The 13,981-nt window shown below is 44.2% G+C and overlaps 1 protein-coding gene across 3 annotated transcripts; it reads left to right on the top strand.

Annotated features, from left to right (window-relative positions):
- The first annotated feature begins 2,110 nt into the window (after positions 1-2,110).
- LOC139536404 (ubiquitin-conjugating enzyme E2 J2-like) lies at positions 2,111-13,278 on the top strand. Of its 3 annotated transcripts, none has more exons than XM_071336913.1 (7): positions 2,111-2,549; positions 3,554-3,701; positions 4,271-4,311; positions 4,738-4,840; positions 5,491-5,629; positions 11,248-11,328; positions 12,645-13,278. In XM_071336913.1, exons 2-7 carry the CDS (start codon positions 3,571-3,573, stop codon positions 12,927-12,929), a joined length of 780 nt encoding a protein of 259 aa, XP_071193014.1. In that variant the 5' UTR covers positions 2,111-2,549; positions 3,554-3,570; the 3' UTR covers positions 12,930-13,278. The 3 variants fall into 3 exon arrangements, with proteins under 3 accessions (XP_071193014.1, XP_071193015.1, XP_071193016.1); XM_071336914.1 differs by having other exon boundaries at positions 2,113-2,372; XM_071336915.1 differs by having other exon boundaries at positions 2,415-2,549; positions 3,571-3,701.
- Positions 13,279-13,981: the final 703 nt, after the last annotated feature.

Here is a 13,981-nt window from a genome sequence, read left to right as displayed (position 1 = left end):
GTGTACTGTTAGCCTTGTAGCATTGTTGTTCTGAAAGCTTGATTATACTGTGTACTGTTAGCCTTGTTGTTCTGAAAGCTTGATTATACTGTGTACTGTTAGCCTTGTAGCATTGTTGTTCTGAAAGCTTGATTATACTGTGTACTGTTAGCCTTGTAGCATTGTTGTTCTGAAAGCTTGATTATACTGTGTACTGTTAGCCTTGTAGCATTGTTGTTCTGAAAGCTTGATTATACTGTGTACTGTTAGCCTTGTTGTTCTGAAAGCTTGATTATACTGTGTACTGTTAGCCTTGTAGCATTGTTGTTCTGAAAGCTTGATTATACTGTGTACTGTTAGCCTTGTAGCATTGTTGTTCTGAAAGCTTGATTGTACTGTGTACTGTTAGCCTTGTAGCATTGTTGTTCTGAAAGCTTGATTATACTGTGTACTGTTAGCCTTGTAGCATTGTTGTCTCTTGTAATACATTTTCAACTCTACAAAAAGTGCCTTTGCTGACCTTGATCGATAATCTTTATATATATTTTTAAAACTAGGTAATAGGCCTATACCTTTACAATATACTGCTAACCTTGATAGATAAGAAGCACATATCGGCCTACAACTTGTAAATAATTTCCCCGATTGCTGTTCAGAAAGTATGATTATGCTGTGTCCTAATGGGCTGGTTTATATTCATTACATTTATTTATTACAAATAGATTAGAATTTGTTTTGATAAAAAAAAGTTTGGCTTTTGTATTTATTTGTTTCTTTTCTTTTTGTGTATATTGATTTCAGGACCATGGATAGTACCAGGTCATTTAATAACCCTCTGGTACCATGGATAGTAGCAGGTCATTTAATAACCCTCTGGGACCATGGATAGTAGCAGGTCATTTAATAACCCTCTGGGACCATGGATAGTACCAGGTCATTTAATAACCCTCTGGGACCATGGATAGTAGCAGGTCATTTAATAACCCTCTGGTACCATGGATAGTAGCAGGTAATTTAATAACCCTCTGGTACCATGGATAGTACCAGGTCATTTAATAACCCTCTGGTACCATGGATAGTACCAGGTCATTTAATAACCCTCTGGGACCATGGATAGTACCAGGTCATTTAATAACCCTCTGGTACCATGGATAGTACCAGGTCATTTAATAACCCTCTGGTACCATGGATAGTAGCAGGTCATTTAATAACCCTCTGGGACCATGGATAGTAGCAGGTCATTTAATAACCCTCTGGGACCATGGATAGTACCAGGTCATTTAATAACCCTCTGGTACCATGGATAGTAGCAGGTCATTTAATAACCCTCTGGGACCATGGATAGTACCAGGTCATTTAATAACCCTCTGGTACCATGGATAGTAGCAGGTCATTTAATAACCCTCTGGGACCATGGATAGTAGCAGGTCATTTAATAACCCTCTGGGACCATGGATAGTACCAGGTCATTTAATAACCCTCTGGTACCATGGATAGTAGCAGGTCATTTAATAACCCTCTGGGACCATGGATAGTAGCAGGTCATTTAATAACCCTCTGGGACCATGGATAGTACCAGGTCATTTAATAACCCCCTAGAGCATAGGTATTCAACTCTGACCCTACTAGGTCCGGAGTCTGCTGGTTTTCTGTTCTACCTGATAATTAATTGCACATACCTGGTGTCCCAGATCTAATCAGTCCCTTATTACATGGGAACAATGAAAAAATGCAGTGGAACTGGAGTTGCGTTTGAGGGCTCTAAAGTCTAAAGGTGGGTTTAAGACCTTTTAAGGTATAAAAATATATACATAAAAAATGATTTGATTAAACATTGAATTTGGCCTTTTTCCTAATAGCCCATAGAAACACATTGAATAACATATTCATACATGGATAAACAGATAGTTCCCCAAAAATCTACTTGTTCTGAAGTGTCTGTCCTATATCTGAGAGATATAAGAAATATCAGGATTTTTTTGTTTTGTTTGTGTATTTAACCCCTTATTTTAGGCACTAAACTATCTCCATACTTCCATTCATTTTTTTAAACTGGTACCTTCAGACTAGTCTTGTGAGGATCCTAGAGCAAAACAACTGACATGTAAGTGTTCGTGAGAGACTCCCCTTTCCACAGAGTGTGTAGCCCAAATAGTTCAGAGGTTGACAGATTGGATGTACCGACTTCAGAAAAGTCCCATGGTCATAGAACAAAACGGAGAACCCCATGTTCGTGTGAGTCATCTTTCCATAGTGCGGTCATAATAGTTGGGACACTACAGGCGTTTTCGTAAGAAGACCGATTGTTGGGGATGTCTCATGGTCTGACAAACACAACTCTAGCTCTGCCACCTTCCAACTTTCACAGATGCGGAAGGACGACATCGGCGGAGGTATTTGATTGAGACGTAGCCCGTGCAAAATAAATGTTCATTGTTTGTGCTGCTGGCAGAATACTAGTCCCAAACGTCGGTGTTTTAGTAGCCCGTATTCAGGATTTGTGAACGAAACCAACGGCTCACCATCGAGTCTTTCCACGAAGAAATACCTTCACCGGGTTCTCTAAAGAGGTATATTTCTCTAATCGAATGATTTATGTTCAGTTTGTCGTTGTTTTGATTAGAGGCTAGCTAGCCAATAATGTCGATGCAATGGCCTAGTTAGTACAGCGATAACATTAGCTGCTAACTAGCCGTTTCTTCCTATCTGTCCATTTTTACCAGTTAGCTAACTTAGCTATCTAGGTTCGTAGCAAGCAGTTGGTTAAGTATCTAGCACAACGTTTAATAGCTTAATACATTAGTTGTTTATAATCGAAGTTTTCGGCGAACCACGTAACCTTGACGCTGGAAATATTTTTGTTTTACGGTTACCCAACACGCAACGTTTAACTACGTTAGCTAGCTAGCTAGCTGATTCGGTTGTGTTTGGACCAACACTCAGTCAGATATAACGTTAGCCACCAACCCATGGAGATACAGTATGTGTCTGCTAGTTAGATACAGGAGTAATACACCCCCCCGGTTGATTTACTTTCCTTGGTAGTTAGCTAGCTAATTTATCTCAAATTGCGATATTTCCAGGTACGTAAGACAGTAAACTCGCTCGTCTCGTTGATCATTACTTGGTGGCGGTTGTTCATTAAGTACCATAATAAATGTCAATGAGCATCATCCGATATCATGTCACTTAGAATTCAGGTACTGATTATGCCAATCAAGCTAGTTAACTACCTAAGAAATCCTGTTAACTCGTGTCAGTCATGCTATTAACTAGTTTACAGCCCTGCACTGTGTATGTCTCAACATTGGAGACGTGACATTTGTTTAGCCTTACGTAATCCTTGGCATTCAATATGTTGACAGATTTTATTATCCATAACATTCCCATTAATACCTGCTTCTTATGATAATTTGGGTCCCAAGTCACTTGCTTCAAGATGAGGTGTGAGCTAGTATTTTTTTATTTAATCCATGACTCAAAGGAAAACAGATTAACACAGTGTCTAATCCTTGTAAAGATGATTAATGATGTATTGTAATTTCTAATGAACTATATGTGTGGTGTCTGTAAGGAACTCTCTGTCTGTAGATGAACAACCACGGGAATAAGAGGGCACCGACCACAGCCACCCAGAGACTAAAACAGGACTACCTCAGGATAAAGAAAGACCCTGTGCCTTACATCTGTGCTGAACCCCTACCATCCAACATCCTCGAATGGTAAGGGCTCTCGCTCTCACATATCCATAGAGCCTCTCAGAGTAGGAGTGCTGATCTAGGATCAGGTCCCCCTGTCCATGTTACTTATTCATTATTATCTAAAAGGGGGGGGAATCTGATCCTATATCAGCACTCCTACTCTGTGATGCTTTTTGAATATGGGCCCAGGAGTTTTAAGAGCTGAGTCTCAATACTTTTCAATCCTCACCTGGTCTCTTCTCTCTCTCTCTCTCTCCTTCATCTGCACTGATCTGAAAACAGAATTGGTGAAAATACTGGAAGATTGTGATTGCTTGTTGTGACTCTCTTTTTTACCTGTCCCGGTTTCTTTGGGGTCAGTGTAAATGAAGGACATTTAGACTAGGAGGCAGAGACTGCACCAGACTATTGAGATGCACCCGAGGTCTCTTTAGAGAATGTGATGAATGAACAGGATCTTTTATAATATGAATGAATAGTACACTTGTTGTTAGCCAAATCAGTCATGGGTTTCCTTAAAGTTGTTCACTCACTGCGTTTTCCATGATGTGATTCCCCCCCCCCCCCCCCCTCCTCTCCTCTCTCTACAGGCACTATGTTGTTCGAGGTCCTGAGAAAACCCCATACGAAGGTAGATAAATGCATCTTTTACATATAGTACAGTACTCTGAATAATATCACTTTTAAATTGGGACTCTCCAACCCGGTTCCTGTAAAAGCTGACCTCCTGTAGGTTTTTGCTCCAAGCCCAGTTGTAACTAGCCTGATACATCCCATCAACCAGCTAATTGTTAGAAGTAAGGTGCTCTAGAATAAGTTTGGAGTGAAAACCTATAGGACGGTATCTCTCCAGGAACAGGTTTGGAGAGCACTGCTTTAAATGATCTCATACTAACTGGTGTTATGTTCACCTTTTTAAAATTCTGTGTCTGACTAAATTCCCCCCCATCCATTTTTTTGCTTAGATCTGCAGACTTATAGATTCATTTTTGACAATATTGTTGTTACAGTATATTGTAATTTAATTGATTGAATGTCTTGATTCTTTGTTCCACAGGGGGATATTATCATGGCAAACTAATATTCCCTCGGGACTTCCCCTTTAAACCACCCAGCATCTACATGATCACACCTAACGGGAGATTTAAGTGTAACACACGGTAAGAATCAAATTGAAATCACATTCTAGGGAGTTTTTCCCTGGTTCCTCTCTAGATTTATGCCTTTTCTAGGGAGTTTTTCTATCTCAGAGCCTGGTTCCTCTATACCCGGTACAGCCAGAAGAGGACTGGCAACCTGTCAGAGCCTTGTTCCTCTCTAGGTTTCTACCTAGGTTCCTGCTTTTCTAGGGAATTTCTCCTAGCCACTGTGCTCCTGGATTGCTTGCTCTCTGAGGTTTTAGGCTGGGTATCTGGAAAGCACGTGTGACAACTGTAAAAAGGGCTTAAAAAACTATATTTGATTGATTGAATTACCCAGAAGATGTTATAGAACCAATGACCAGGGTTGGGGTCAATTCCAGGAAATTCAGAAAATAAACCAAATTCCATATTTTCCTCATTGAAGAGAATTAAAATCGGAATTTCAGTGTACATCCTGAATTGAAATGGAATTGACCCCAATCATACTAACACAATGAAGTACAATCTTCAGTACATATCCTAAATGGATGTCATTTTATCTCGGGGTTTAAACTATGGAACTACAGTATATTCCGTTAAATCATTGCATCTGTTTTTCTTGCTGTCTTTTCCTGAGTGTCGCCGTGACTGAGTGTGTCACGCTGTATCTCTTCCCCCCCCCCCCTTAGGTTATGTCTGTCCATCACTGATTTCCACCCGGACACGTGGAACCCAGCCTGGTCCGTCTCCACCATCCTGACTGGTCTGCTCAGCTTCATGGTAGAGAAAGGCCCCACTCTGGGCAGCATTGAGACCTCTGACTACACTGTGAGTTCATATTGACAATGTTATTATTCTATCAGTTGATTAGACAGGGGGGGGGGGGGGGACGACACTATGGATACATGAGATCAAAAGGATTTGGAACTATGTTTTGATACAATTCCATTGTTTACAAACAATGGCGTTAAAACCATCTTCTATTTGGGTTCTGATGGGGGACAACAGTTGAATTAAAAGCTCTTGAAGCCTTAACAGTATAAAGTTATTCTTCAACAATCAATGGCTATATATCATTCATTTAAAAGGTAAAACAAACTTGATGTAGCAATGGACGATTGTCCCTTTTTTTAGTATTAGACCTTTAGAGTCCCGTCGCTTTCTTACATTCATCTTATAAATCCTTCATAAGCACTACATAAATATGTTACAAAGCATCTATAACCATATGTCATGGGTTTTATAAAGGGTTCATAAATCTGGCATAACTGTGTGACATAATCCACTGTGTCGAAATATGATATAAACATGTTTTACAAAGGGCAACATGTTGTGCTGAAGGATGTCACATCTAATCTCGTTCCCAGACCCTTTCTGCTGAAGTGTGTGGAAAGGTCAGGTGGATAGTGCTGAGCGATTAGTGCTTTTTGAGGTCGGTGTGATTTATTTAAAGATAATCACGGGTTTCGTTTTTTTTTTTTAAGCATTAAAATGCACAATGCATTATGTGGGTTGAATGTTATAACACAGAATAAATATTTAAACAGACCAAATGGAATTCAAATAATTTAACCAACGTCGCTCATAAAACAAGTCATACTGTGGGGTGCTGGACCCAGTCAGGTCTTTATATAACAAGTCATACTGTGGGGTGCTGGACCCAGTCAGGTCTTTATATAACAATATAACATGTCATACTGTGGGGTGCTGGACCCAGTCAGGTCTTTATATAACAAGTCATACTGTGGGGTGTTGGACCCAGTCAGGTCTTTATATAACAAGTCATACTGTGGGGTGCTGGACCCAGTCAGGTCTTTATATAACAATATAACATGTCATACTGTGGGGTGCTGGACCCAGTCAGGTCTTTATATAACAAGTCATACTGTGGGGTGCTGGACCCAGTCAGGTCTTTATATAACAATATAACAAGTCATACTGTGGGGTGCTAGACCCAGTCAGGTCTTTATATAACAATATAACATGTCATACTGTGGGGTGCTGGACCCAGTCAGGTCTTTATATAACAATATAACATGTCATACTGTGGGGTGCTGGACCCAGTCAGGTCTTTATATAACAATATAACATGTCATACTGTGGGGTGCTGGACCCAGTCAGGTCTTTATATAACAAGTCATACTGTGGGGTGTTGGACCCAGTCAGGTCTTTATATAACAAGTCATACTGTGGGGTGCTGGACCCAGTCAGGTCTTTATATAACAATATAACATGTCATACTGTGGGGTGCTGGACCCAGTCAGGTCTTTATATAACAAGTCATACTGTGGGGTGTTGGACCCAGTCAGGTCTTTATATAACAAGTCATACTGTGGGGTGTTGGACCCAGTCAGGTCTTTATATAACAAGTCATACTGTGGGGTGTTGGACCCAGTCAGGTCTTTATATAACAATATAACATGTCATACTGTGGGGTGCTGGACCCAGTCAGGTCTTTATATAACAATATAACATGTCATACTGTGGGGTGTTGGAACCAGTCAGGTCTTTATATAACAATATAACATGTCATACTGTGGGGTGCTGGACCCAGTCAGGTCTTTATATAACAATATAACATGTCATACTGTGGGGTGCTGGACCCAGTCAGGTCTTTATATAACAAGTCATACTGTGGGGTGCTGGACCCAGTCAGGTCTTTATATAACAAGTCATACTGTGGGGTGTTGGACCCAGTCAGGTCTTTATATAACAAGTCATACTGTGGGGTGTTGGACCCAGTCAGGTCTTTATATAACAATATAACAAGTCATACTGTGGGGTGCTGGACCCAGTCAGGTCTTTATATAACAATATAACAAGTCATACTGTGGGGTGCTGGACCCAGTCAGGTCTTTATATAACAATATAACAAGTCATACTGTGGGGTGCTGGACCCAGTCAGGTCTTTATATAACAATATAACAAGTCATACTGTGGGGTGCTGGACCCAGTCAGGTCTTTATATAACAATATAACAAGTCATACTGTGGGGTGCTGGACCCAGTCAGGTCTTTATATAACAATATAACAAGTCATACTGTGGGGTGCTAGACCCAGTCAGGTCTTTATATAACAATATAACATGTCATACTGTGGGGTGCTGGACCCAGTCAGGTCTTTATATAACAATATAACAAGTCATACTGTGGGGTGCTGGACCCAGTCAGGTCTTTATATAACATGTCATACTGTGGGGTGCTGGACGCAGTCAGGTCTTTATATAACATGTCATACTGTGGGGTGTTGGACCCAGTCAGGTCTTTATATAACAAGTCATACTGTGGGGTGTTGGACCCAGTCAGGTCTTTATATAACAAGTCATACTGTGGGGTGTTGGACCCAGTCAGGTCTTTATATAACAAGTCATACTGTGGGGTGCTGGACCCAGTCAGGTCTTTATATAACAAGTCATACTGTGGGGTGTTGGACCCAGTCAGGTCTTTATATAACAAGTCATACTGTGGGGTGCTGGACCCAGTCAGGTCTTTATATAACAAGTCATACTGTGGGGTGCTGGGTCCAGTCTTTGACACATTCACCCACTCCCTCACTGAAAGATAAGCCACAAAATTGATGGCACCCTGACGGGGACCGTCTGGAATAAGCCCCTAGCTACTACTACTACACCCTGACAGGGACTGGATGGCTGGAATAAGCCCCTAGCTACTACTACTACACCCTGACAGGGACTGGATGGCTGAAATAGCCCCAGCTACTACTACTAGACCCTGACAGGGACTGGATGGCGGAAATAGCCCCTAGCTACTACTACTAGACCCTGACAGGGGCCGTCTGAAATAAGCCCCTAGCTGCTACTACTAGACCCTGACAGGGACTGTCTGAAATAAGCCCCTAGCTACTACTACTAGACCCTGACAGGGACTGTCTGAAATAAGCCCCTAGCTACTACTACTAGACCCTGACAGGGACCGTCTGAAATAAGCCCCTAGCTACTACTACTAGACCCTGACAGGGACCGTCTGAAATAAGCCCCTAGCTACTACTACTAGACCCTGACAGGGACTGTCTGAAATAAGCCCCTAGCTACTACTACTAGACCCTGACAGGGACTGTCTGAAATAAGCCCCAGCTACTACTACTAGACCCTGACAGGGACTGTCTGAAATAAGCCCCAGCTACTACTACTACTAGACCCTGACAGGGGCCGTCTGAAATAAGCCCCTAGCTACTACTACTAGACCCTGACAGGGACTGTCTGAAATAAGCCCCTAGCTACTACTACTAGACCCTGACAGGGACTGTCTGAAATAAGCCCCAGCTACTACTACTAGACCCTGACAGGGGCCGTCTGAAATAAGCCCCTAGCTACTACTACTAGACCCTGACAGGGACTGTCTGAAATAAGCCCCTAGCTGCTACTACTAGACCCTGACAGGGACTGTCTGAAATAAGCCCCTAGCTACTACTACTAGACCCTGACAGGGGCCGTCTGAAATAAGCCTCTAGCTGCTACTACTACTAGACCCTGATAGGGACTGGATGGCTGAAATAGCCCCAGCTACTACTACTAGACCCTGACAGGGACTGGATGGCTGAAATAGCCCCTAGCTACTACTACTAGACCCTGACAGGGGACGTCTGAAATAAGCCCCTAGCTGCTACTACTACTACTAGACCCTGACAGGGACTGTCTGAAATAAGCCCCTAGCTACTACTACTAGACCCTGACAGGGACTGTCTGAAATAAGCCCCAGCTACTACTACTAGACCCTGACAGGGACCGTCTGAAATAAGCCCCTAGCTACTACTACTAGACCCTGACAGGGACTGTCTGAAATAAGCCCCTAGCTACTACTACTAGACCCTGACAGGGACCGTCTGAAATAAGCCCCTAGCTACTACTACTAGACCCTGACAGGGACTGTCTGAAATAAGCCCCTAGCTACTACTACTAGACCCTGACAGGGACTGTCTGAAATAAGCCCCAGCTACTACTACTAGACCCTGACAGGGACTGTCTGAAATAAGCCCCAGCTACTACTACTACTAGACCCTGACAGGGATCGTCTGAAATAAGCCCCAGCTACTATATATATATAAAAATGTGTTTAACTAGTAATTGGGGGTAAAAAGTACAGTCTTGTCCCTTAGCTTTAACTCCAATACGGACTCTGATGAGCGGGAAGTCCGAAACACGACCCTGGCAAGCCGCGCTGCTTCCTTAACCCAAAAGCAAGCCGCACCAATGTGTTGGAGGAAACACTGTACAACTGGCGACCGAAGTCAGCATGCATGTGCCCAGCTCGCCACAAGGAGTCGCTAGAGCACAATGAGACAAGGACATGCCAGCCAGCCAAACCCTACTCTAACCCAGACAACGCTGGGCCAATTGCGTGTGTGTATTTTTAATAGAGCTGAGATTTTCTTTGAAGTGCAATGTGTAGGAATAGGCCTACTGGTGAAATCAGTCATTGATACAGACATGGTGGTGTTGCAGGAAGATTGGAATGCTGTGAACCAGAGTATGTGAGCAGAGCGAGGAGAGGAGCATGCCCAATTTGACTGGAGCACGGAGCGGGATTCCCAAATGCTGGAGCATCGGCCTTCTTGCCCGCTCCAGTAGCGCTCAATTCACGAGCGCAGCATGCATTTGCAGTCTACTTGTGCGCTGCTATATCCCCTTGCTTTAGCTACTGTCACGGAGTTTACTACTACTACTACTACTAGTACTAGTACTAGTACTACTACTACTAGACCCAGTCACGTGGACTCCAGTCAAGTTGTAGAAACATCTCAAGGATGATCAATGGAAACAGGATGCACATGAGCTCAATTTAAAGTCTCATATCAAAGGGTCTAAATACTTATGTAAATAAGATATTTCAGTTTTTTATTTTTAATAAATGTTAAAACATTTCAAAAACCTGTTTTGGCTTTTCCATTATGGGGTGTTGTGTGTAGATTGATTGAGGATTTATATTTAATCCATTTTAGAATAAGGCTGTAATTTAGCAAAATATGGAGAAATTCAATGGGTCTGAATACTTTCCGAATGCACTGTGTGTGTGTGTGTGCACACACACACACACACACACACACACACACACACACACACACACACACACTAGCTGTTCCTGTAGACTTCCACTCATTGCGCTAACGCCAGTTAGCATTGGCTTGTGAAACTACATTGAATTTCCTTAATCCTGGACGCAGAGACAAATAAAAATTGTATCCATGAGTTAATTCGCCTCTGGAGAGAAGTAGATAAAGTACTTACTTGCCAAAATCTTGAGCTATCCCTTTAAGATGAATGTTCTGACAAAATCCTGAGCTATCCCTTTAAGATGAATGTTCTGACAAAATCCTGATCTATCCCTTTAAGAAGAATGTTCTGACTTTAAGTCACTCTGGATAAGATGTAAATGTAGTTCAAATTGTTGGTTCTTTTGGTTATTTATTGTTTTGTTTATTTCCTCCAGAAACGACAGCTGTCAGCCCAGAGCTTGGCTTTCAACCTAAAGGAGAAGGTTTTCTGTGATTTGTTTCCTGATGCCGTTGATGTGAGTCTGCATGGAATTCATTTACTAAAGACGGATACTGTAACAAAGACGGATACTATCCCAGAGACGGATACTATCACAAACAACTAAAGACAGATACTGTAACAAAGACAGATACTATAACAAACGACTAAAGACAGATACTGTAACAAAGACAGATACTGTAACAAAGACAGATACTGTAACAAAGACAGATACTGTAACAAACTTCTAAAGACAGATCCTATGATAATACTATGATAATAAACTAAACACAGATAATACTATGATAAACTAAAAGGCAGCATATACTAGAGCAGTATTTCTGAAACTCGGTCCTCGCCCCCTGGGTGCAGGGGTTTTTGCTGCTAGCTCTACACAGCTGATTCACTGTGAGCCAGGGAAACCTAGATCACAACTTTCATCCACTGAGCGGATTCTATTACTGGCTTATTTTGACTGCTGACTTTCATCCTTTTCCACTTCGTCTCTCCCTGACTACTTGCTCTTTTCCATCCATCGTCCCTGCTCCGTCTATCGTCCCTGCTCCACCCATCCACCCATCCCTCGTCCCTGCTCCACCCGTCCACCCCTCGTCCCTGCTCCACCCGTCCACCCATCGTCCCTGCTCCACCCATCGTCCCTGCTCCACCCATCGTCCCTGCTCCACCCATCGTCCCTGCTCCACCCGTCCACCCGTCGTCCCTGCTCCACCCGTCGTCCCTGCTCCACCCGTCGTCCCTGCTCCACCCGTCGTCCCTGCTCCACCCGTCCACCCGTCGTCCCTGCTCCACCCATCGTCCCTGCTCCACCCGTCGTCCCTACTCCACCCGTCGTCCCTGCTCCACCCGTCGTCCCTGCTCCACCCGTCGTCCCTGCTCCACCCGTCCACCCATCGTCCCTGCTCCACCCGTCCACCCATCGTCCCTGCTCCACCCGTCCACCCATCGTCCCTGCTCCACCCGTCCATCCCTCGTCCCTGCTCCACCCGTCCCTGCTCCATCCCTCGTCCCTGCTCCACCCGTCCATCCCTCGTCCCTGCTCCATCCCTCGTCCCTGCTCCACCCGTCCATCCCTCGTCCCTGCTCCACCCGTCCATCCCTCGTCCCATCTCCACCCGTCCATCCCTCGTCCCATCTCCACCCGTCCATCCCTCGTCCCATCTCCACCCGTCCATCCCTCGTCCCATCTCCACCCGTCCATCCCTCGTCCCTGCTCCACCCACCCATCCGTCCCTGCTCCATCCATCCGTCCCTGCTCCGTCCGTCCCTCGTCCCTGCTCTATCGCCCCTACTCCATTTCTGCCTCAATCTTTCTCCATTTCTCCCTCTCTCCAGGAGATAAAGCAGAAACAGAAGGCCCAGGAGGAATTGAGCGCCCGTCCCCTCCCCCTCCCCGACGTGGTTCCTGACGGCGACCCTCACCACGGCAACTACGGAATCCCCGCCCTCAACGGAGGCCACGGCCCTCTGGGCCCTGCTAACCCCGCCCCCGGCCTCCAGCAGGCCAATCGGAACCACGGACTGCTGGGCGGCGCCTTGGCCAACCTGTTTGTGATTGTAGGGTTCGCGGCGTTTGCCTACACGGTGAAGTACGTGCTGCGGAGCATCGCCCAGGAGTGAGAGATGAAGAAGAAGAGGAGCAGAGGTTCAGCTACAGGACTATTATATGATTTAAACACATTATTGATAGAAATTCCGAGCCACCCCCCTGAATGAGGGATGGAGGAGCAGGTGGCGGGGGTTTGGGGGGTGGGGATGACTGGGACAGGTTTGTTTGGGATCACGGTTGTTGATCCACTCTGTGTTTTCGGTGGTTATGACCTTATAGAAGAAGAAGAGCTTGGCTCATGGGTTGACCGCTGGCTCAGAACATTTTAAAGTAATTGTTCTTCTCTGCCTAATTACTCTGAAGCCACTGTGTTGTTGGTGTTCTGTGTGCTATATAAATTTTCAATCTATTGTGCCGCCATATTGGTGGATCCCTGTAAAAGAAAAAAAAAAATTCATGTGGAATTTGGAACCATGTTTCTGTTCTGCCTGTTCCAGTTCTACAAAGTATGTCTTAAGTGGGGATAGATAGCCCTCTGTTTCCCGGGAAACAACCCCCCCCCCCGAATGAGTCGTGAGTCCTAAATCAGTTGTCACTGTGTGGTGTTGAGCAAATACAACAAGGCAGATCTCTCTGTTTGCTTCCCAAATGGCACCCTATTCCCTATGTAGTACACTACTTTTGACCAGGACCTATATGGATGTGGTCTAGAGTAGTGCACTATAAAGGGAATAGGGTGCCATTTTGGGACACCGCCTCAGTCAGGTCCGCTGTGGCTTTTTTCCAAAATGGCTGACCTCCCCCCGAGTGTCTTCTTCAGAATGCGTTCATAATACCACTGTCCCGCTTCATTTACCCTCTCGTCTGGTTTAAACCATATACACGACTCACAGGTTTGGCCCATGTTAATCACTGACAATGCTGTCTTGAAAGGGGTTAGTTGGAAAAGAGTGGGGTTATAGGCTAATGAGGAAATTGGTTTGAAATTACGGAAGTCATTAGTCATGGGATATGTTGCATAAGAATGGAAGACGCAGGGAACCGAACCGCTTATCCAGCCTTAGACAGACAGACAGACAACATGCCCTGTCTGTCTGTCTGTCTTTACAATGCTACTGACCCA

This window comes from Salvelinus alpinus, chromosome 12, assembly GCF_045679555.1.
Source record: "Salvelinus alpinus chromosome 12, SLU_Salpinus.1, whole genome shotgun sequence".
Lineage (NCBI taxonomy): Eukaryota > Metazoa > Chordata > Actinopteri > Salmoniformes > Salmonidae > Salvelinus > Salvelinus alpinus.
The sequence above is the reverse complement of the archived record's forward strand: the minus strand, read 5'-3'. Positions and strand labels throughout refer to the sequence as shown.